This window comes from Peromyscus eremicus, chromosome 8a (genome assembly GCF_949786415.1).
Source record: "Peromyscus eremicus chromosome 8a, PerEre_H2_v1, whole genome shotgun sequence".
Taxonomy (NCBI): Eukaryota; Metazoa; Chordata; class Mammalia; order Rodentia; family Cricetidae; genus Peromyscus; species Peromyscus eremicus.
The window spans coordinates 67,626,020-67,650,737 of NC_081423.1; the positions used below are offsets into that span (position 1 = coordinate 67,626,020).

At 40.7% G+C, this 24,718-nt stretch overlaps 1 protein-coding gene across 7 annotated transcripts in view; it reads left to right on the forward strand.

Annotated features, from left to right (window-relative positions):
• Positions 1 to 24,718, forward strand: part of Acaca (acetyl-CoA carboxylase alpha) — a 270,501-nt gene that overhangs the window by 214,545 nt on the left and 31,238 nt on the right. For all 7 annotated transcript variants that reach the window (XM_059271384.1, XM_059271383.1, XM_059271385.1 and 4 more), the window contains 4 exons: positions 402 to 512; positions 17,767 to 17,910; positions 18,849 to 18,969; positions 23,179 to 23,275. In XM_059271384.1, the coding sequence (XP_059127367.1) occupies positions 402 to 512; positions 17,767 to 17,910; positions 18,849 to 18,969; positions 23,179 to 23,275 (473 nt within the window). The remainder of the gene's footprint in view (positions 1 to 401; positions 513 to 17,766; positions 17,911 to 18,848; positions 18,970 to 23,178; positions 23,276 to 24,718) is intronic.

The window sequence follows — 24,718 nt, forward strand, 5'->3', positions numbered from 1 at the left end:
ACATGGGATGATATAAATTACTGAATTTCCCAAACAAAACTAGGCTTGTTTCAGCATTTAGTTTCATTCTTATTTCTCTAAATATTCTACCAGATTTTTAACAGCTTGAATTTCTTAGTACTTTACTTATTTGTGCATGTTATGAGGGTGACAGGCATATGTGAAATGGGCAAATAAAGGAACCATGATTTCTGGAGCATCTAATACTTAAATTATTCGATGAATTTTGTCTCCTATTTGATGTGGAAATTGGATGGGGGGTTTTATATTGTTATTAGACTTCATAAAAAGCAATTTTTTTTGTTCATGTGAATTTTTTACATTTAATCTGTGCCTTTGTTTTTAAAAGCTTGAGAGAGGACATAAATAAGTTACATGCAAAATTTATTCTTTTTTTTAAGGTTACATGCCGGGCCATTGGTATTGGAGCTTACCTTGTCCGGCTGGGACAAAGAACCATCCAGGTTGAGAATTCTCACTTAATTCTGACAGGAGCTGGTGCCCTCAACAAAGTAAGTTGCCAGGGTTTGGGACAAGTATATGAGATTGTTTAATGATTAAAAAGTGTGACTTTTTAATTCACGATCCCAACTAGAGGGCAGCCTTCAGCCCATGCCTTCCTCAGTGTGTCTTCTCCGCTAATGTTTACCCATTGACTTGCTTACCCATTCATTTATTCATTCATTCATTTCATTCAATTAAATATTTTGAGTACCTACTTGTAGATCAGGCATGATTCCAAGTCTTGTGTATGTATTATATATGTGTGTGTAATATATATAATTATACATATATTAACACATATGTATGTATTATATGTGTGTGATATGTAGTATATATATTATATGTATATTAGGGAACAAACTATATAACCTCTGCTCCAAAGATGTCATATTCTAGTTTTTCTCTAGAAAGACTGAGAATTGAGTGCACCTGTTTTGTCCCAGCCTTTGATATATGAAGAGATCTGGTCTCAAACAGGGAGCTGTCATGTTCTAAGTGTACTGACTTCTGTTATTTTACTCTACATTATGGATTTAACACTGGTCGAAGTATTGAGGATGTGCAATTTTAATGTTTTGAGAAATTTCTAAATACACCTCTGAAAAAGAATGCTTTTATAGTGGAAGTACTCAAATAATGAGTGGTAACATGATTTGGGGTGCAGAGATGGATTGCTGGGGAAATGAATGACTCAGCCATGTACCTTATCTTTCAGAGAATGGTGATGCATCTAAGCTTACAGGGCTCTTCTAAAAGGGAAACAAAGATGGTGAGGTTATAAGAGTGAAAATAACTCAAAGTGTAGGTTTTCATGGATCTCCCTTATGTGACTTGGTGACTGCTCTTGTAGAGTTATACACAAGCCAAGTTGTACTGGAAACTGTGTTTAGGACACTTGTTTTTACAGTATGGATTAAATGCTGGTCGGAGTGTTGAGGATGTGCAATTTTGCTGTTTTGAGAAATCTCTAAATATACCTCTGAAAAAGAACACTTGTATAGTAGAAGTGCTTTTTAATTTATTTTTAAGATTTGGCTTTTAAATGAAAGAATAAGGACTAGCTGGCCAATCCTATCATTCCCACTTTAAAAAAAGTTGATAATTTCATTGTCTAATTAGCTTGAGGGGATATCAGAAATCACAGGAATTGTTTGATGTGGGAGCTTGTTCTGCCTTCCTCTGAACTGTGTCCTTTGCATTTGCTTTTCTTTCTAAGGAAAGGCAAAACAGTACCAGCCTGGAAATGAAAGTAAAGAACTGCCACTACTGAAGATTATTACACTTAGAAAAATTGCTAAGAGTCTTAATTCTTTTTTAAGTTTCTCCTTGGATATTATCTAAGGATGAGATTTTGATGAACATTGAAGAGAGTTTTAGACACCATTTTCTATGAGGATAGAATTTCTGTGATGTTTTCATATGTGGACAGAGTGTATTTCTGAAGTGTATATGCTTACATTAGTGTATCTCCCCCCCCCCCCCCCAGTGTGTTACAGAGAGACTGTTGAACAGCAAAGGTTTTCTGTTTGAGGGGGTTGCGTGCATCTTGTTAGTTTCATTTGTGCCAAGAAGAAAACACTAGAGGTTTCTTTCTTTAAATTCTGTTCTGATCAAATTCAGTATTCACCTCTTCTCTAGCCTGTAGAGGCTGCTTGTTAGAGAAAAGCCTGGTTACTGAGGGGAGATTCTGTTGTAGCTTAACAATGCTCGTTCCCAAAAGAAGGTGATCCAGGAAAGGCGCAAAGCTACACAGAGAAACCCTGTCTCGAAAAACCAAAAAAAAAAAGGTGATCGTTAGTTGAAGGGAGTGTTCTTTGTAGAGGTTACCTAATCCCACTCCACCTGGTACACTATCTTCATGTCTGTACCTCTTAAGTACAAAGTCTTGTTTTTGGAAAACACCCAATTTCATGCAAACTCATTAAGAATGTCCTTTTGGTCCCCTGGCTTATCAGGAATGAAAAGGGAAGGCATCAGAGAGCTCTCTCGCTCGCTCGCTCAGATTGCCGCCTCTGACTCACTCCTGAATACTGTCTTCTAACACCCTTACTCTTTCTAGTCTCTGCTCACTGTTCTCTCTGCACGTTTCTTTCGATCTCACTTACTCCAGGGTTGTGCTAGTCACTCGGTGCACATCTTTCATGTGAGTTAATCGCTCTTTGTTTCTATGTCTTGCTTGTAGATTCCTCTTTTTCTCTGAATGTGCTTCTCCCCGAGTGTCCATGTGTGAGAAAGTCTTTGTCTGTTTTGAAGTACTGTGCAGCTTCATTTTAAGCCTTGACCATTTGCTTACTGTATTTATGTACCTGTATATAGAGTGGAAATCTAGACAGTATATGCAGGCTTACATACAGTATTAGACTGTAAACATCTGATACTCACCTTTTGGAGTCTTTATCCTTTATGTTAAACATTGGGGTGAAGAATAAGAAAGGGGTGTGCAGAGGTTATAGGGGAAAAAAGATTTTGTGTGTGCAAGTGCTGATCCCGTTGACCCCTTTGAAAATTGAAATAATGATAATGTGAGTCTCCTGACTGCATCAAAGTATCAGCACATCAAAAGCCAGGAGGCATGAAATGCAAATGATAAAGTGAAAGCAGATGGATTGTGCATGATCGCCTGATGCCCAATGAATTTTAAAAGGTGCTGGTTTGCAAGGGGTGGGGGTGGAGGTAGGGGTAGGGGGACTGAAATAAACACGTTATCCCTGCAATTTTTTTTTGTTCTTGACGCTCACTCCTGACAATATTTTTTCACACTTGAGTGAACACCCACTCCATCTCTCTCTCCCTTTCTGCCTTTCTCTCTCTTTCCTTTCTACCCTCCCCCCATCCCACCTCTTACACGTCTCAGGTCATGTCGCTGCAGCTCCGGTGGAAATAATAAGATATAAACCACGAGGTTGTTATTTGCATAGAAATAGCATGGAGCCTCAGGCAGCAAGAGAGAAGGACACAGGGATCATTTGTCTAAAATTTTAATGAAAACTTTTGCTGAGACAGAGATTTAAAAAAAAAAACAAAAACAACTTTCTTTCTCCTGGATTTTCCCCCAACCCTTCCCACCCCCTCTAGCCCCATCACTAATTTAACTTAACATGGGAGATTTGGAGAGGAAGGGTTGGCATGCCACGTATCCTGCTCATATAATGCAGCAACATGCAAACTGTTTGTTCCTTGAAAAGATAAGAAGCTGTGGCACACAATTTCCAACTTATTACATTGGTGTGTGCATTGGGCTTTTATGGCTACATTCCATCTCTGCACACGTGGTATTGGTGACCTGTTTTTGGTGTACACTTTCCTGCCTTTCACTTCCAAAGAGTCTTACTTAAGAGATTTCTTCTTCTTCCCTCTTCTTACATAGTAACCTGCTTAATAAAGAAAAGTATTGCTGCTATATTATTTCTTCTTCCATTTTTGTCCAGTTTTCTGTACATTTTATTCTTCAGCACTGTTCTCTCCACTGTATATTTTGTTTCAAAGTGAGAAGATACTTTCCACATTTGTATTTTTATTTTTTATTTTATTTTATTTTATTATTATATTTATTTTCTCTTCATGATCAGAGTATTTATGTTCCTTCAACACCTGCCTTGTTTTGTTACCTGAACTTAATTGTAAAGTATTCAGAATATTGCCAAGTCAAGGAGAGAGATGGTTTCTGGATTTGACTGTTGTGACACAGATTTGACACTTAAACTGAAGGCAGTGAGCTGGTGATTGGAAGTAGCCCAAATGACATTGGAAACTCAAAATCAAGAACTTCTTTCCAGTTCCTTGTTGTTGTTGGGGGGGGTGGGGGGAGGGGTCAGACTAGCGGTGTCAGGGCCCAGACAAGACTGGAACAAGTGACAGGTTAGATCAGTTAGAACGTAACTTAAGTTTCATCACAAAGGGCCCAGGGCTCTGCTTAGTGTCCACAAGAGAGTGTTCAGAGTGAAGACAGAAATGGGAGTTCATAAGGATTTGCTTTTCATGTCTCTCAAGGTTACAATAGGTGGAATTTCAGGAACTTCAGGCTGCAGGAGGCTAAGTCCTCGGGATGATGGGGCCAACCTGATGGGTGTGACTGACTGCCTGGTGTGAAGGGGACTCATGCTGCTGTGACAAAGGCAGCAGTTGTGTACTTGAAGTGTTGGTAGCGTAGACCCTTGGGGAGCTGAGGAGATTTGCAGTTTATAAACTCTTAATTAAGTTTGCTCTTACAGAGGACCCAGGTTCAGTTCCTAGCACCCACATGGCAGCCCATAACTGTCTGTGTCTCTGGTTCCAGGGGATCTGACACCCTCACAAACACCCTCATACAGACATACATACAGGCAAAACACCAATGCTCATAAAATAAAAATAAATAAATTATTTTTTTAAAAACTCAAGTTAGGGTACCTTTTGGACATTTGCAGTAACAAATGTTTCCCTTCCCTGAGCACCTCTCAGTTTCTGTTTCACATGTTGACATAGAGCCCAGTGGCCGCCAGACTAGAGGGACCTCTGTTGTAAGGGAGCACTGATAGAGGCCAGAGCCTGCTATCTCTCGGCCCCAGACTTGATGAAAGCCCGATCGTTGACAGCAATTGGAATTTGTGGTTTATGGGTATGCTCTGGACAGCAGTTGCCTGTGGAGGTAAGGCCTCTACTAATGGCTGTGATGGGTGGGGGATAGATTACTCCGAAGGTTATATATGACGCCCTTGTGGTAAACATATTTTTTTAAGCTTCTACTTTTTTAGAGGGAAAGAAATCCCATAATCTCTTTCCCTTTAGTAAAGTTAGGCCCCTCTTTCCACTGATTCTACCAAGAAAAAAAGTAATTGTATAGTACACGTGGCTGAGAGCTGTAAGTCCTGTAGGGGCTACTTCTGCTAATCTTACTATTCTTTAAGATTCATTTTTATTTTTTAATTATGTGTATGTGTGTGGTGGGAATGCGCATGTAAGTGCAGGTGCTTGTGGAGACCAGAGGCATTGGGTTCCTCTATAGCTGGAGTCATAGGTAGGTATGAGCTACCTGGTGTGGACACTAGGAATTGAACTCAGGTCCTCTGGAAGAGCAGTATGTGCTCTTAGCCACTGAGCCATCTCTTTAGTCCTAATCGTGCTTTTGAGACTTAGTCAAAAAAAAGTAGCACTATGCAATGTGTGCACTATGAAATGTGTGTTGTCACATCTGACTCTTGAACAGTACCTAGGGCTCATGTGAAGGAGACTTGTTTATGGGACCAGGGTCTTGTACTGTACAGTTTTCATGCTCACCCATGATGCTGTCACATACCATGTGAGAGAGTTAGGGAGATCCAAGTAGGGAAGGAAATATTCCTTAGCTATCACTGTGGGGTAGACAGCATTGTCACTTTGACAAAAGGAGGTTACATCGACTAACAACATAAGACTCTAGAGCCAGGCTCCTCAGGTTTAATTTCTGGCTCTACCACATACAAATTATCACCTTGAGCAATTTCTTAACACCCCCCCATCCCCCGGTGTGTGTTTCAGTTTTATTAATTTGTAAAATAGGAGGCCATTATAATACTATGTACCAAGGCTTTTGTGGGGATTAGATGAGCTAATATAGGAGACTACTGGTGCTGTTGTAGTCTCTCTAAAATGCAGTCCAGGTCCGTACTTACCACTGTTCAGTATCCAGACCCTGGAAAGGAAATATAAACACAGTATTCTTTCAACTTTCTGGCTCTCTGAAGGCAACAATTCTTTTTCTTTCTTTTTTTTAAGTTAGATGGCTTTCCTCACTGTAGTAGTACATTCACATATTGACATTCCCAGTAGATGTTATCTAAAGACCATTAACACACTTTGGAACACCGTTAATAGGAGAGGCACCATGTTCGGGCATGATAGGGTAGTATATGTGTCAGTCATCTGTCTCCAAAGGTCCCCAAGGACTTGTTGATACAATAGCCCTAATCACTCAAAGCATCAGTCCATCAGTTAGCATTTTTAGAAGTCCCTCACTACTTATTTTTGCCATAGAAAGTCCTTATATTCTCATAGCTCCAAATGGAATCTCTCTCCTTTGTGAAGAGGCTGTTTAGCATCTTGTCTAAGGAAGCATTTGCATTGGCACTATGAATGAGTTCTCAGAGAATACTGTAGTGGCCAGATCTCCTTCATTCTCAAGCTCATCTTCTACACTGACAAAATGTTGGTAAATCTGGTCCCCTTTTAGAAAGCTGTTTCTGTTTTCCTTTGATGCCCCTCGGATTTGTGGAAAACCCTACTAAGTATTCCTGACTCTGTCAGCAAGCCTTAGTGATCTATAAACAGCCTAGCCCTGAGTACTGGCTTGGAGATACTACACAGTAGAATTGTCATTCAGATTTCTATCAACAAAAGTTGCCTCTGTCTAAGAGCACCCTGTGTGTCCATAATGGCCTCAATACTAAGACTTGGGAAAACAGACAAGTTCAAGTGCAGAGCTTCTACATAAGGGAAAAGCCTTCATCTCTGCTTTGGGGCATTGAATACAGATACAGGAATGATCACACTGACAAACATAGAAGAAATGTGCTAAAAGTTTTTCAAGTTCTAGAATGTTCTCATTTGCTTTCTGTTTCTGTGGGAAACACCACGACCAAAGCTACTTGGGGTGAAAAGGGTTTATTGACTTATGCATCCTAATCACAGTCCATCATTGAGGAAAGTCAGGCAGGAACTCAAGCAGTAGCAGAGGCAGAACCATGGAAGGAAAGCTACTGACTGGCTTGTTCCCCTTGGGTTGTTCAGTCTGCTCTCTTATACAATGTAGTACCACCTGTCCAGGGGTGGCACTGCCCACAGTTGGCTGGGCCCTCCCACATCAATCATTAAATCCCTGGGCTGCAGAGATGGCTCAGCGGTTAAGAGCACTAGCCACTCTTCTGGAGGACCCGGGTTCAATTCCCAGCCCCCACATGGCAGCTCCTAACTCTAACTACAGTTCTAGGGGATCTGACACCCTAACACAGACATACATACAGGCAAAACACCAATGCACATAAAATAAAAATAAATAAATCATTAAAAAAACAGAAAAAAGAAAAAAAGAAAATTTCCCTCTAACACACACACATACACACACACACACACACACACACACACACACACACACACACGTCCCCATAGGCCAATTTGATGGAGGCAGTTCTTCAAAAAAAAAAGTTTTTGCTCAGTTCTCATCTTGCAAACAGCTTTGGACTAGTCCTTGGTGTAAAATAAGAAGCATAAACTGGCAGTGATGATGCACACCTTTAATCCCAGTACTTGGGAGGCAAAGGCAGGTGGATCTCTGAGTTCGAGGCCAGCCTGGTCTACAGAGTGAGATCCAGGACAGCCAGGGCTACAAACAAACAAAAAAAAGGGGGGTGGGGGGAAGCATATAATATATTGTTTACCTTAAAATGGAAATCCAAAAAAGTTCTTAAATTCCTCCCCCCCCCCCCACTCCCCGGAGCTGAGGACCAAACCCAGGGCCCTGAGCTGCAGCGCTCTACCACTGAACTAAATCCCCAACCCCTTAAATTCCTTTTAATTGATAATATTCTGATGCTATGAAGACGTGTATTGGTCTGGAAGTAGGGAACTATGTTAGGTTAAAACAGAAAGAATGGGTTATGAGGGTGGAATTTTAAAAAGATATTATATATTATGGCATATAATTGTGAAATTACGTAATTCAAATTATCTTGAAAGGCATAGTGGTTCGTGTCTTTAATCCCAGCAGAGGCAGGTGGATCTCTTTGAGTTTGAGGCCATCTTGGTCTACATAGTGAGTTCCAGGACACCCAGAGCTACATGGTGAAACCAGAGAGAGAGAGAGAGAGAGAGAGAGAGAGAGAACATTTAAAAGTTAATTGTGCTGCAGAGACTTAGGGATCTCCTGCGGTGTCATGCAGAAGTTTTGGCCCAGTTATCTTCTGCTTTGTCATCGGCTGCCTTGTCAAAGGTCATCGTTGAGGCTAGAGGATAGGCCTTTAGGCATAATAACTAAAAATCTTTGAGTCCAAGGTTTAGTAGAATCAGTAAAGGCATCGTAGTGTGAGGCACGCTAACCTGCTAGAATTTATTTCTCCACTACACTAGATCACCTTATATATGTGGACCCTGGTGTATCTCTACTCCATCTCCAGGATAACCATTTCACCCTCCAAGATTCTGGGGTGTCTTTTGCCTCTACTTCTTCACACATTATGTAGTTCACAAGGATCTCTTCACTTCCTGCTGCTAGTAAAACATTTCCTCTGAACTCAAGCTAAGTGCCCACTTAGGTTTGTGAACATGGTCCTCTTAGGCAAGACCTTGTCCTCAGCTCCTTCATTTTCTAGTCACCCATTCATTACACTATTGTTTGATATGTTTTCTTTTTCTCTTTCTATACATGTCCATAGCTCTTTTTCAGATTGTTCTTCACTTGAAGCTCACTACCCTGTCAACCCTCTCCTCTCTCTTCAACCTTTCTTCTCCCCCAACCCCAGCCTGGAAATCAAGTAAATTAGCTTCTCACCCTTGCCTCCCAGTTAAAAATCCTGTACTCCTCCAATAGTGTCTCCTCTTGGATTTGCAGTCCTCAGCCATCTCCAATAACCATCAGGCTGTCAGCTTTGCAGCTCCCTGCTACCTCCCACCTCCCCCATCACTCACCAGAGGAAAAAGAGAGCTGAAGCCAGAGCTTGAAATATATCATGCAATAGTGTATCATGAATTTGTTGTGAATCACAGCGGTGAAGCAGGTTTATTTATTTCTGAGACCTTAAATCAATACAAAGTAGGTCTCTTAGTTCTGAAGCTGGGATGGAGTGTGAAAAAATGAGCCCATTGTACTCTTAAAACTTTGGGGAAAGGAGATGACAGCTATATAATTCCATTTACCAGGCACTAGGGGCTTTAATGTGAAGGTGACAGGGAGCTCTTTGTGCATTTAGAGCACCATATCTTCTAAATAAAAGATCTGTACACCTGATAGTGGAACACAGCTCCAAGTTTAATAATCTCCAAGCATTAGACCAAGCCAATATGTTCCCAAGTCAGAGGGGCCCCCCAACACCCATAAATTAAAAGTGCAAGAACTGCACATGTTGGTAGATTAGAAATGCAAGGACTCCAGTCTTTTCTGAGGAAGATAGACCTGAGCCCTTGCTGTGCACAGACTGCTGTGTGACTATGATAAAGACTTGGGACTCGAGACTGTTTAGAAATCTGACTCCTGGCTGTTCATCATTCTAGGAGATGTCCTCTGTGCATGAATCCAAATCTGTGTCCCCTCTCCTTCAGAGTGGCCATCACCACACAGTCTAATCAGCTAATGTACACAGACAGGAGTGTTGAATCATGAGAGAAGCTTGAAGAGCTTTTTAGATTGAACTCCAGATTACCATGCCTAGGCTTCACATTCTTACGATTGAGTCTTGACCGATTCCTAATTTTAATAATGTCTCGGTGCCTAGGATTTAAGTCCCTTAAAATAGCATGCATATCTGAAAAAGTGAGAGACCAGTGTTATTAAGGAAAAGAATTCACTCCAGTTTAATCAATAGCATAAAATGCAAATATGAGTTAGACCATCTTAACAAATAATCAACTTTTGAATATCTTCATTTTCTACCTGACTCATTGATAAGATATCTTTTCTCAATCAGTAAAGCAGCCCTGATAATATATGACTAAAGTTACTAATTTAATACTAGCCCAAGTAGAAATTTTTTTTAAGAGGTCTAGAGGGATGGCTCAGCTGGCAAGGCACTTGCTTACCACAAGTCTAAGGAACTGATTTCCATCCCCAGATCCCACATGATGAAAGAAAAGTACTAACTCCCACATATTGTCCTCTGACTGACATGTACACCACGGTGCAGAAGCGCATGTGCACTCATACATACCCAGAAAATAAGTAAATAAATAAATAAAATAAATGTTAAGGGTTATGGTAGGAACCAATAACAACTCACAAACAACATCACCTAGCATCTGCACCAAGGAGAGCAAAAAGGAATGAATCACTTGTTTCCCTTTTACACTACATATTACAGCACTAATATAAGACTTCTGTTTCTAGTAGCTCAACTTGTTTAAATATGTCAGTGTTGAGTTTCTATAGTATCCTTGGAATTGTGACATGCATTCATTGCATTTCTGTTTTCTGTAAAGTTGCTCTTATTCTGTGGAGATATCATGATTCCTGATTTCATGGTATTTAAAATAAACTTCTCATTTGCAGGAATATCCAATCTTTTGACATTGCAACATACTATCATCTGTAAACATGTGGAACTCATTCATGCCTGTCTCAGGATATGTGTAGCCTATGGGCTCCATGCTTGCTAGTAAGGCATTTAAGAAAATTAAAAATGCTACCCACTAGATATAAACAAGAAAATGCAAAAGAAAACTGCAGAGGAAGAGTCAATGTTACTGTCCAGGAAGCCAGGCTCTATTGAGTACCAAACTGGTATCTGGCTGCTATGGGCACTAACATTTGGTCATTCCACCATTTGCCTCAAGTGCCCATATATTTAGAAAAGTCAGGAAGTGACTAAGAACAAATTTTAAAAAAATCTATTCATGTAGCCAGGCATGATGGCACACACCTTTAAAACCCAGCACTGGCAGAGCCAGGTGGATCTCTGTGAGTTCAAGGCTACAGAGCTAGTTCCAGGACAGCCATAACTACATAGAGAAACCCTGTCTCAAAATAAACAAAACAAAAATCTATGGAAAACATATATTTGATAAAAGACATAATCCAGAATACATAAAGAATTTTCAGAACTCAATAAGAAAACAGCCCAATAAACACATGGGCAAGAAATTTGAGTAGACTCTCCCTGAAAGAAGTTGTTTGAGGATGGAAAATAAGTACATGCAATTATGTTTGTCACCACTTATTAGGGAAATTAAAACCAAGTTTCACAGCATTGCATTTTTTTCCATAAATGATACCAGCTTTTTTTGGTTTATGGTGATAGGAATCAAACCCTAAGCCTGGTACATGCTTAGTAAGTGCTCTACCACTGAGCTACATCCCTCCAAAAAACAAACAAACAAAAAACCCAAATATATTTAATGTTTAACTGACCGATTCCAAATGCTGATGAGGATTGGGATAGCTAGAACTCTGTGCACTATTGAAAGAAATGCAAAATGGTATTGCTACTTTGAAATTGTTTTGGGGTTTTGTTTCTTTTATTAACTTAGCTACACACTTACTGTCCAATCCAGAAATTACCTGTCTCCAAATGTTTATAGCAGCTTTCTTCATAATCTCAAACTGACAACAACCTAGATGTCTACCAACTGACAAACGAATGAATGAGTTATGGCGCCCAGCTGTGAAAAGGAGCTACTGGACTGTATGAATGAATATGATGCATTCATTATGATAACAAAAGAAGTTAGGTTCTGAATGCTGCACACTCTCAATCTATTTAGGTGCCACCTTACAAACGGCAAAGCAGGCAGAGCAGAAATGAAGTCAATGCTTATTAGGAGTGGGCGGAGGGCCCTGGGGAGCATGATGACAGAAATGATCCCATGTTATTGTGGTACTGGTTGTGACTATATATTTGTGTTTGTCGGTGTCATAGAATTCTGTACCATAAATGGACATTTTTGTTACATGTGATTATACCTCCATTAGCCAGACTTTTCCCTACCCCCTTGGTTTTCTTTTGAGACAGGGTCTAATGTAGTTGAAGCTGGCCATGAACTCCTGGTTCTCCTGCTTCCAGTTCCTAAGTGCTTTGATCACAGGCATGAGTCACCCCACCTGGCTCTAAACCAGACTTTATTTAAAATACTAGGTATTTCCACATTTGGAATTGATTTATTGTCAGTATTCTCATGTCTCTAGCTAAATGGGTACTTAGTTGATGGATCCCTGGGATGAGTGATTTCTTTTGGCAGTCAACTTTCTATCTAGAAGCCTATGCCTTTTCTCTCACATTTGACAGGCAAACTATCTATGGTTCTTCTCTATCCCATTTCATTATAAGTAAATCTCTGTCCCTTACCCACTCCACGTTCAAATTCTTATTGTCCCGCTGGTGAATTTGTGCATGTGTTCTCAATAAACAGAGGTCTTACAGTACTTTTTCTGGTCTGTATCTCAGTGTCCTTGTGTCTAAATACTTCCCTGTCAGAGAATGATAGCACACACCTGCCCTAGGGAGGCCAGGACAAGATGGTCATTTTGAGGCCAACCTGAGCTACGTAACAAGACATTTGTTTTAAAATACATTTAAAACAAAATCAAAGTCTTTTCCTGCCTCTGGTAGCAAGTCTCTTTGCCCAAGTTAACTCTTCAGCAAACTCACATCAGAATTTGTTTCTTATTGAGAGAGTTTTGAGTCTTACAAGGGAATTATCTTGCCTCAAACTATGGCTCAAATCAGCCCCCTTACCCACCAGTATGTATACTGAGCTTCCTCTCTGCCCTCAAGCCTAACCCACCAGCTGCCATGTAGCTCTCCAGTTTGCCAGTGCTAGCAGTGACACAAAGGTATAGAAAGAGTAGAACCCTTTAGCTGTGTATTTTGTAACATCCAAATATTTTTGGTCACAGAGATATTGTCCCTGGCTCCCAAGAAATTTGATTCCATTCACCTGTGGATATATTTCTGGAGAAACGTTTACACAGTAATATGTGCAGCACCACTTAGAATTACTAATTGGAGATTGAATTACTTGTCAGCTTTTAAAAATGTAGTTGTCTCAGGTCAAGGAGGATGCTTGCAGCACTGAGTAGCTGTGCTGTTACCATTTTTTTCTTCCCTTTTTTTTTCTCTCCTCTGCCCCTTTCTTCTCTTTCATCCCTCTCTTTTGTCCCTGTTTTACCACTTTTTCCAACTCCCATCTACTTTTGCTCATGTCTTTCTGCCCTCCCCAATCCTTTATCAATAGAATCCCAGAGTGACTTTAATACCTAGAATCATGCATGACATCCAGTGATGATGATTGCTCAGTAAATTTACCTTCTGGAGAATGGAAATACCGTGAGAGGATTGCATCAAGGACTCCGCTTGTGTAGCCTGATTCTCAGGTTTGGAGGAATTTTGTACTCCCTACTTTCTAAAATAGTAAATGCCCTGACTCTCCAAGAATTGTTAGAAAGGGAAGAAACATGCAGATTTCCTTTTTTTAATTTCATGATTGATATGCACCATCATTATTTTCCATATTATCACATGATTGCTGATATTTACATGTAACTCTAAAGGTCCCCAAAATAATATGTGTATCAGAATAAAAGCAATATTTTAAAAATTGAGACAAGTTGCATCTGTGAAACTTGGAAATCTCAATACCTCTGCTGACAAATATCCTGACAAGTAAATACTATACTCATTCAGTATTACATAGTGATTTCATTTGCACAAACCCTCACAGTGCTCTGCCACTTCAGTCAAACGTCTGGAGCACTGGGGAAAGGCAGAATGTGTTTATCTTGATCTCCAAAAAGGGATTTAAGGGTGAGAGCAGGCGGTATATTAGACTGTTTTCATTGCCTGTCAGCTGTGGTAAACCTGAGCTGTCTACAGTGTCTCTGGATAAGCAACAGCAGCAGCAACAGTGGCCTTAGAATGTATGACTGCATTCATTTATAGCTCTTAGGCATCTCAGCATTTCCACAGGCTCTATAGCACCTTTGGTGAAACCTTTAACAATTGCATCTCTACTGATCACTGGCTTTCATGAGATACTTTAATTCTTAGGTCTGCCAGCTACAATAAGTGGAGCGTTCAATGAAGCTTAAGTATATAGCAAGACTGGATGAAGATCCTCTTTGCTCTCAGATTTAGCCCTTTAGTTCTGTGGCCTGCACACCCCTAAGCAAAGGACCCTGGAATCGTGCTTTTCTTGTTATCTCATAGTGCTGCTTTGGCCACTTTTAGAGCTACAGGGCAAAGGTGGCCTCGGGAGTGCCCTTTTGAGTGACTCTTATGTTTAAATGGTGTTAGATGTTTGTTAGGCAAATAAATTAGAAGTTTGTATCATGTAGTAGAAAATGTGAGGGGAATGATTCAGGAACCAAAAACACTGCAAGGAATTTGACTCATTCAGAAATGCCTCTGTCAAAGTTGAAATGAGTGAAAAAAGCCCACCTACTTGATGAAAATATGATGAGGAGGAGGACTGTTGACCCACAGCTTTCTCTCAAGGGTTGGTAGGCAGATATATTGAGAAAAACAGGATTCTTTGTGGGTGCTTTTTTTCTTTGAGTTGCCAGCTAGGACTTGTGTGGCTATCTCTGCATAATCGTTTCAGAGTTGGTCAGAATAGAATCTGTCCTAGCCCAGATTTGGCTTCCTTGGTTGGCATTTGCATTGTGAAGTGTTCTAAAGTTATTAAAACCGCTTGAGTCAGCAATGACTCCTACAAATGAGTAGCTCTTGTGAGAGCCCTCATCTCACAGATGCATACTCCAAACCTCCAGGCAGCTGAAGGTAACCAAGGGTCTATTTTTCTCTTGATTGGTGAGTAACTGTGATTGTTGCTGTTTGTGTTACGGAAGGGCTTCATTTCTGTGTTTCCATCTCTACCCCACCCCCATTTCCCAAGCTGACACTGGTCAGAAAGGGCTCTTTGGATGCTCTGCTAATGTATCCTGTGATTCCTCTTTCATTAATAAATTCAGTGAATTTTTTCAGGTGATAAGCATTTGTTAGAACAGATAGGATGTTCTCAGCTGTGGTGAGCCCTAGGGTTTCTTTGGAACCCAGAGGAAAAGAAATGTAGAAATGCTGCTGCTTTCCCAAACATGTCCAAAGCATCAGAACCTGAGTGAGAAGAAGTGCTAAGTTACTGAATCTTGCTCCTTCTTTGAAAATGTAGAGTTGGGGTTCAAAGAAGTGTGCACTGGGTTCAAAATAACAGTATAGAATGGGAAAGAGAATGGGAAAGTGGCTAAACCTCTCTGGGAGTTGCCTGGTTCTGGATACCCCTTTCAACTCATTGAAAAGAGGCATTTAAGATGGTACACTTAACTGTTAAATAACTAAGCTGTTCTTGGTTGTCTTAGGTCTCTTTGTCTGAGCTTGATCCTTCATTGGTTCATTGCTGGTTTTGTAACTGCTCAATGTTCTCATGGTTAAACATCATCAAGTATTAGAAGTGGGACCAAAAATAATGTTTCTGAACAGAAAACACCTCTTTCCTATGCAACAGGGAGTATCTGGCTCCTGACGTAAATTGTGGATATCAGATATTCAGGGTCAGCACAGTGACTCCTTTTTATTTCATTTCTCCTTTCCAATTTTATTTTAATAATTAAAAATACTGCTGATCACACTGAATGACTTCTAGCACAGAAGCAGTCTGTCCCAGAAGGACCAGTTGTGGGCCATCAGGTTTATGACAGCCATAAAACCAGAGTCAGATCAGAGCGTGGCCTCCCTGAATGACGGACCTTCTGCCTCTGCCAGAGTCCCCCATCAACTGACTGCTTTAGAAATTTGTATTGGTTTGTTTTTTTGTTCTATTTTGTTTCTTGGTGCATGTGCAAGAATGTGTGCGGACGCACGCTTAAAGATATAAATGAAACAGGTATGTAATGCCCTCTGCCTGTTAGAAAGACTAAAGCCATAAAAATAACAAACGGCATGTATTTGCTAGAATGTCAAAGTTATGAGTTTATTTTGTAATGATGTGCTCCTGCCTTCATGAGGTAAACTGGCCGTGGCGGAGGTGTTATTAGTAATATGGACTCAGTGGAGCAGAAAGCCGAGTGACCGAGAGATCAGTGTATCAGTCAGAGAGAGGGCAAATGGAAAGAGACAGCAGGAGAATGAGAAAAGAGCCACAGCGCCTGGGCTAAGATTAAAGACAGACTGAGAAGAGGATGGCAGCCCACTGGTCAGATATGGTCTCCCCTGTTCACCGGCTCCTTCAAAGCAGCTGCCAGCATGTTGCTTGGCTTAGGGCTGCCTGGAAAGGCTTGTTCTCTGTGCTTCCTTATCAAGGAAAGCAGTAATCGGAGAGCAATTTTGCTCTCCATATTCTTTTCAGAAAACTCGCTATGCCTTTCCTAGCTGAAGTTAAATGGAACCAAGGCCAGCGGGATTACAGTGAGGTTATTACTTTGGTCACCAACTTGCTCAGTCTTTGGAAGGTCTTGATGTAGGGGGCTGAACTAATATGTAGGGGAACCTTTCCAAGCCCTAATAAGAAAGGGCCAAATGAAAATATATAGACAGAGTTTGTTGGCCTTTAATTTGTTTAGGTTCTCCCAAGAGGCTGAAAATGAATAAAAGTTAGTAAGAAAAAAATTGTATGTTGTTGTTCAGAAGAGAGGAGAGGGAACAGAAGAGAGAACATGCAGTGAGCACTCCACAACTGTTTAGCGCTCTCCAGGGCTACCCTAGATGACTGGCAATTACTACACACTCAGCAGTTTGCAATAGTCAGTGATCAGGCCACCTGACTCCCATCTGCTGGGTCAGAAAACCTCCCTCCCTGGAAGAAATTATTAACCAATCTTCAGGAAGAAACGAAACCCTACAATTTCCAAGTCCAAGAATATTCTTTCTTTCTTTTTTCTTCTTTAAAGGCAACTTTGTGGTTTCCATTTTCAAGTGCCCCCAACCTGACAAGGTAGTCCCTCCAGAGACACTGGGGTGAGGCCTGAATCCTTTCCAGTCCTCAGCAGGAAACGGACTTGGGAAATGAATCACAGCCTCACACCCAGCACACAAAGAGACTGGAGTCTGCGGGGTTTTGTGTGTGTCATGAGATGCTTCAGGATTTTGCCTCATTTAGGAATGGGAGAGGGAGATGATGTTCCAGCTTTAAAAATCAAATGCAAGGAGAAAGCTAATCCTTTAGAAAAATAAGGCACCCAACCCCATAGTATGTCTTCAATATAGACTCATCACTAATGTGTGAGTGTGTATGTGTGTGTGTGTGTGTGTGTATGTGTGTGTATAAAACCCTGCCAGACCTGTATCTGAAAATGTAGCTGCTGCTCCAGAGTCCCAGTCTACCAACCACAATTTCAGCTCAGAGCTAAAGTCCTCTGCACATGTCTGTGGTTGCTTCTAGAAATGGGGGAGCTTGATGGTTTTAAAACTGCAACAGTATATGTAACTGTTGAAGGTCTTTTTTTGTTTTCTAAATTTTAAGAAAGTCCTGGCAGTCCCTCTGAACAAAGCACAGAAAATGGGGTTCTCTTTGTCTAATGGAGGAAAGGGAAAAGAATGTTAGTGAGAATTAGGAAATTATATACATTGTTATATCTGTAGAGACAAATGTCTTTTTACTTGCTCATTTGTCTAGGTCCTTGGCCGGGAAGTATACACCTCCAACAATCAGCTTGGGGGCATCCAGATCATGCACAACAACGGGGTTACCCATTGCACTGTTTGTGACGACTTTGAGGGGGTTTTCACAGTCTTACACTGGCTGTCATATATGCCTAAGGTGAGCCCTTCCTACCCACCATCTCTGCCACAGTTTATTGTGTTTGAGGTACCCTGTTTGAAGAATTTTTCATGAAGTATTTCTCTGCAACCTATAGATTTTTCTTGAGGCTGTCTTTTACCTTCTACCTGCAGAATACCTTTGGGTCTCACTAAGCCCCACTGTGTTCTAGCCACAGATACTTTCGTGGCATATATGTTCACATCCCCAGATAGTAAGAAATCTCTGTGAGTTTCCTCCCTGTAGTAGCCATTTGTCCTCTGTAGCTGGAGTTTTCCTGCCTGGCCCACAGTCAGGACAAATCTCTCTCACCTGCCAGTCCCACAGCCTCTCAGACCCGACCAAGTAAACACACACAGAGACTTATATTGCTTTCATACTGTATGGCTGTGGCAGGCTTCCTGTTAACTGTTCTTATAGCTTAAATTAATCCATTTCCTTTAATCTATACCTTGCCACATGGCTCGTGGCTTACCGGTATCTTCCCATGCTGTTTGTCATCGTGGCGGCTGGCAGTGTCTCTCTGACTCAGCCTTCCACTTCCCAGCTTTATTCTCCTCCTTGTCCCGCCTATACTTCCTGCCTAGCCAATGGCCAATCAGTGTTTTATTTATCGACTAATTAGCAACACATTTGCCATACAGAACTTCCCACAGCAGTCCTCCAGGAGCTTGCTTCTCAAAGAGCAAGAGCACAATGGATCAGGTCAAAATGCACCACCGTGTGTCAGGCTCCTGCATGAGAGTTGGGAACTGTGTGTGTTCTTTATGTTCCTTGACACATACCTGGGATGCTTCTGCTTGATGGTTGGGACCAAAGGGTGTAGTTCTGTAGTGTAGTGGGCCTTGCTGCTTTTGTCTGTAGCTGTCGCTGCTGAGCTGGGGTATGAGACTGACATCACTGATGGATGTGCTCTTTCTCTCCCAATCTTCCTTTAGAGCGTGCACAGCTCAGTTCCTCTTCTGAATTCCAAGGATCCTATAGATAGAATCATCGAGTTTGTTCCCACAAAGGCCCCGTATGATCCTCGGTGGATGCTGGCAGGCCGTCCTCACCCAAGTACGTATATGTTTAAAGACCCAGTGGTATTTTAGCTGTCAAACTCTTATCTAGTCACTGTCCAACTCTAGCACAAAAGCATATTATTAAGAAATTGGAGCTAAATACCTAGAAATAAGGAAGATGTAACAAAAAGCTCTATGAAGAAAATGTAAAAAACCAAAATCTTTGTAAACAAACAGGAAAAAAGTGAGCTTTATTACTCACTCATTTAGTCATAACTGGTGTAGTCACTAAGTCATTCCTTCTGTTATTAAGAAATTTAGTAGATTAAAAGGCTTTAAACAATTTGATATGAGCTATAAAATCATGGTCTTACAGGATTACAGTCCTTTTTGTTAGGGTGGGGGTGGAGATTCTGGGGAATCAAACCCAGAGCCTCATTTATGGTAGATAAGCACTTTATCACTGAGCTACATCCACGGCCAAGCATCAGACTCTCTGGCCAACTAGGGTCTATACAAAGAACATTGAGCCACCTATAGGTGTGTGTGCCTACAGTCTCAGCACTGGGGAGGCTGAGGCATGAGGATCACCAGCAGTATAAAGCCAGCTGGGGCTACATAGTGATTCAAATAGCCTGAGATGCATAGCTAAACCATGTTTCCAAAACAAAAGGTGGGAGAAGACAGATTAATAGAGTTACTTTGAGAAAATGTCTCTAAACCTTAAATGTAGAATTCAGCTACACTCTTCTTAGCAAACTACTGTTGAATATCACCCTCACGGTTTTTCTTATGATACTGGTAACAGTATTGATAGTAAAATGCTTTTAAGAAGTCCTGAGTTCTATCCCTAGAACCCTTGTTTTCAAAAGCTGGGCATGGTAGCATGTGCTTGTAGTCTCAGCACGGGGGTGGGGGGGAAGAAAGGGGAGCATGTCTTGGGGCTTGCTGGCCATCCATCCTAGTGTACTATAGTTCCAGGCCAGTAGATGGCACCTGAGTGATGATGACACCTAAGGTGTCCTCTTTCCTCACATGCCACATACACTATATACATATACACTCACACACTGCAGAAAAAATGAATAGCACTGTGTATCTAAAATTTTATTTGTTAATCTACTTGGAAGTTGCAGAAAAACTCCTTTTTGTAAAGTCCCAGGTGGCCTGTTTTACTTTGGTTTTTGTTGAGATAAGGTTTCAGATCATAGCCCCAGTTAGCCTGTAACTTGCTATGTAGCCCAGGTTGGCTTTTAACTTTCAACTTCTTTTGCTTCAGTCTGCCAAGTGCTGAGATTTCAGGCATGAACTACTCACCACACCTGACCCTTACTTTCTACAAATGGTGTTAGGAAATGTTTGTTCTCTGTCCCATGTTTATTGTTATTATTCATTAATAAAATACTATACATAAAAATGGGTTGTAGGGGCTGGAGAGATGGTTCAGCAGTTAAGATCACTGGCTGCTCTTCTAGACAAGTTCAATTCCCAGAAACCACATGGTGGCCCACAACCATCTATAACTCCAGCCAGTTTCAGGGGAATCAGCATCCTCTTCTGGCCTCCCTGGGCACCAGATACACACCTGGCATACAGACACACATGTGATCAAAATACTATACATATTAAAATAAAAAAATGAATTGTAGGGGTTGGAGAGATGATTCAGTGGTTAAGAGCACTGACTGTTCTTTCAGAGGACCCCAGTTCAATCCCCAGCACCCACATGGTGGCTTACAACTGTCTGTAACTCCAGATCCAAGGGAATCAGACTCCCTGTTCTGACCTCCCTGGGTACCAGGCATGCACTGGTGCACAGATATACACTTAGGTAAAACACCCATACATATAAAATAAAGCAATTTTAAAAACTGTTTAAAAATTTGTTAAATTTAAGGGTTATTGTTATTCTATTGAAATATTCCTTATTCATAAAGAAGACTGCTCAAGGTAGAGTCTGATGTAAAAGCACTTCCATATACATATCTTATTTTTGCAAGATCCCACAGCTATTACTTTGATGCTGGAGCTTCATCTTGATGTCTAACTGTAGATATTCCAGAAAAATCAAGAGAATTCTGTTAATTTTAATTTATAACCGTTAGTTTTAATTTATAACCATACCTTTTTTTCCTATGTCTTTTCTTACTAACTTTAATAAAATTGATTTTTCTTACATAGGCAGAAAAATCACCATAGTCATCTTTTCTCCTTATTTTTATACATGATGATGTTGAGAACCATAAGTCTGACATAGTGGTTAGCCTTTAAAACCCAGGACTTTTCTGGGAACAGAGTGGGTCTCCTCTAAATTCAGAACAAAGCTCAGTGAGTGTTCTCTGGGGAAACACAGGGATGCATCTCAGTGGCATCCAAATCTACATCTGAGCTAGAGTGGCCTTCCTTGTGGGACCATCAAGTCCAGCTAGCATAGCCAATGGCCCCTTCCTCCCTAGTCAGCATGTAAGGCAGGGCGATTTTGTTGTGAGGTGCTGGAGACTGAACCCAGGGCCTTATGCATGCCAGGCAAGAATCCTCCCCCTTAGCTATACTTCTAGCCAGCTCCCCAGGGCTTTGAAACAAGAAAATATTCTGATTTTGAAATTAATTCTATAGTTCCAAATCATTATTATCAAAGTAACTATCATAAAATGATCCAGGCATATAAAGTTAAAATTTCAGTATCTTGGTGAAACTAGAACCAGTTTGGTTTAGAACCTTCATCAGAATTTGGGCCCTTTGCAAACCACAGTGGTATATGCATTTAATTCAGCACTTAAGAGGGTAAGGCAGGAGGATTGCAAGTTCAAATCTAGCCTGGGTTAGATTGTCTCAAAAAGCAAAACACCTTTGTTTCATCGGGTGAACAGAAGTACATGTGTAGGTGAGCATTATCCAGGTTATTATTAATAAGACCTACAGAATAAAATGAAATTTGTGATAAACTAAGTTTTCTAGTGTTTTGGATAATATTTTTTCATTGACTCTCTAGTAATTCATCCTGCTGTCTAGGTACAGCTAACACTGGCTCCCAAATCGAGTGACTTCAGATTTTAATTTAGTGGAAGCGTTAAAGAAAGCAGATGATTCCCTATGATAAGTTAAAGCAGATATCTTCTAGGTGAAAAGTTAAAGTCATTTATTAGAGGAGATAGTGCCGAGATATTCTTCAAACTGACGCCCAACACGAGACCAGAATCTAAACGATCAGCTTTGGGCTCACGATAGAGAGATAATTTTGAAATGGATGATCACATTTTACACTGGGGCCATAGAGGCAAGGAATGTAGAACACAGTAATTACAAGTTTAGTCTTGATAAAACACTCTCCGTCCTGTTTAAGTCAGCAGAGGTTAGCTTGCTCAGATCTCTACTTTTAATTGGTTTTGGACTTGAAGTTTAGGGGGTGGAGGGCCATGTTCAAATTAGAAGAATCACTGAGAAACTGTGAGCTGAGAGGGCAAACAAGGAAACAGTTGTTTGTACAAGCTTTTATGGATACTTGGTCAAACATTCATGTCCATGAAACAAAAGTTTTGTCTTCTAAGGTGGTGAAAGTTACATGCCTTGCCAGTATATGAACTGGATGAGGAAGGGAGGTGGTGTTATTGTGTGCATCTTTTTTTGTGTGTATATATCTTAACCATTATGTTTTTGTTCTATCAAGGGCCTGTAGTCATGGCCCTTCATATAGAAAGATTATACTTTGTCAGCCATAAATAAAGTGGGTCTATTGTTGCATTTCTGCCAGAGAGACTGAGTCTCTTATTTACCTCCAAGTTTGAGTCTTCATCTTATCATTAATACTTACGTTTTCATCTTCTCATTAAAAGAAAATCAGTGGAATCAAACAATTGTCAGACAAGTTTTAAAATAGAAATAAACATTTTAAAAACATCTTTAATGACTTGGCTGCCTCTTGACAAATGTTTGTGATGTCTTGGAAAAAGCCAAGCTATTTATTTAAAGGCATGCAAACTCTCTGCTAGCTGAACCCCATCGTTTAACAATAAATGATGCTTTTGCTGATAAATGATTCTATGCAGACTAGCAAATGAAATAGGAGATGATTTCTGAAGGCAGATGAACACTCAGTTGTTTAATGCTTCCATCTATTATAATACAGTTAGAAACAACAAACTCCTCAAAGTCAGTCCACAAATCCCACCTTAAATTCATCAGCCCAGTACGTTGTTAACAGGTGGACTGTCTTTATATGCTCTTCGTTTCCTTTCGACCCACCCCTTTTCCTTTTCCTTCACAGCCCAGAAAGGCCAGTGGTTGAGTGGATTTTTTGACTATGGATCTTTCTCAGAGATTATGCAGCCCTGGGCACAGACTGTGGTGGTTGGTAGAGCCAGGTAAGACCTCTTTTGTTTTGGAAACTCTTTTTCTTCCCATGTAAAAATAGGGAAGGAAGGGTCATAGTGTTCATTCACCAGTGAAGCTTTGTCTGGGTTTTCTAAGACTATTAGATGGTAGCCATAGCCAAGGTAGCCTGCTGGTCTCTAGCCGTTCAGTGTGTCGTTCTAATGTTGTGCTTAATCTGAAGGTTGATTTTGATAATATTTCCTTTTTATACTTCTGCAAGAGAAAACTTTGGGGACCACAAAGCTGTACTACAATAGCTATCACCAGTCGGGTCCCTCCCCACAAGACCACTTTTTCTCAGGAGCAGGCACCACATGGTTCTCTGTGTACCCCAAGAGGAGTTGCTTCCTGACATCATGACTACTGAAGTGACTTACAATATGCATTGTATTGGAATAGAATCAGATTTGAGTTGAGAAAAAAAAATTTTTTTTAATCTGAAACAGGAGTAAAATAAGCTGGCATAGGTTGCTGGGATACCCATATTTTTCAAGTGGGAAATTGAAGTTTCTATTAAATTTTAATACCCACTCTAAGAAGTGCTTCACTCAACAGCAAGCTCTGTGCAAAATAATCTGTCGTGCTTGCTCTAACGAGCACCTGCCAAGGCTGATCTTAATCTAGGCCTGTGCTGCAGACACACTGCCTGAGAGATCTGCATCAGGGCTCACCTTCCTCCAGGGGGCAATCAGTTTTTCTTATCTTGGTGAAAAGAGGCACCTGCTCAAGATTCTCCAACATGCCACATTGGCTTGAGATTTAGATGCTAGCCTTGAAAATAATTCTAGGCTTTGTGGTTCTCTCAGTACATCAGGTCAGCATGCCTCATGCAGCCAGTGACAAGGAGCCATCAGATGGTGAATCCCACAGACAGGGCCTTCCACTGTGACACTGAATAGGAGTCATCTGAGACAGGAACTCAGAAGCTAGCTGCTCATTTTCTTTCAAGTGTCAGGTCTTTTCCCTCACCCCTAGCTACAGCATCCCTGTGAGAATTATTTGTGTTGGTAAAATTCCTGCTGAGGAAGTGGAAGTGGGGCATACAGCTAGTTACAGAGTCTCATGTTATATCAGAATCGACATTTTTGAGGATTTGTTATTGTTTATTCTGTTTTACTTTTCCTGTGTATAAAATGCAGGACAGTCTTTAAGCTTTCCAAAGCCAAACTTTTGCTAAAGTCTTTAAGATCTTCCTGTGGGATATGAGAGAACAATACTTTACCCTTAACATTAGAACAGGGATTACTCTGCAACCAAGACCAGTCAAGCTTGGCTTTGGTTAGCTCAGCTATTGTTTATTTCAACACTCACTCTGATTTCTTCCTTTCTTTCCATCTGATGAGTTCTGGGCTGCTTACTCCAAACACATACACATGCTCAGAAGTATATAAAACAAATGGAGCTAGCTTCTTTCAAAGGCAGTGGCATTTCAA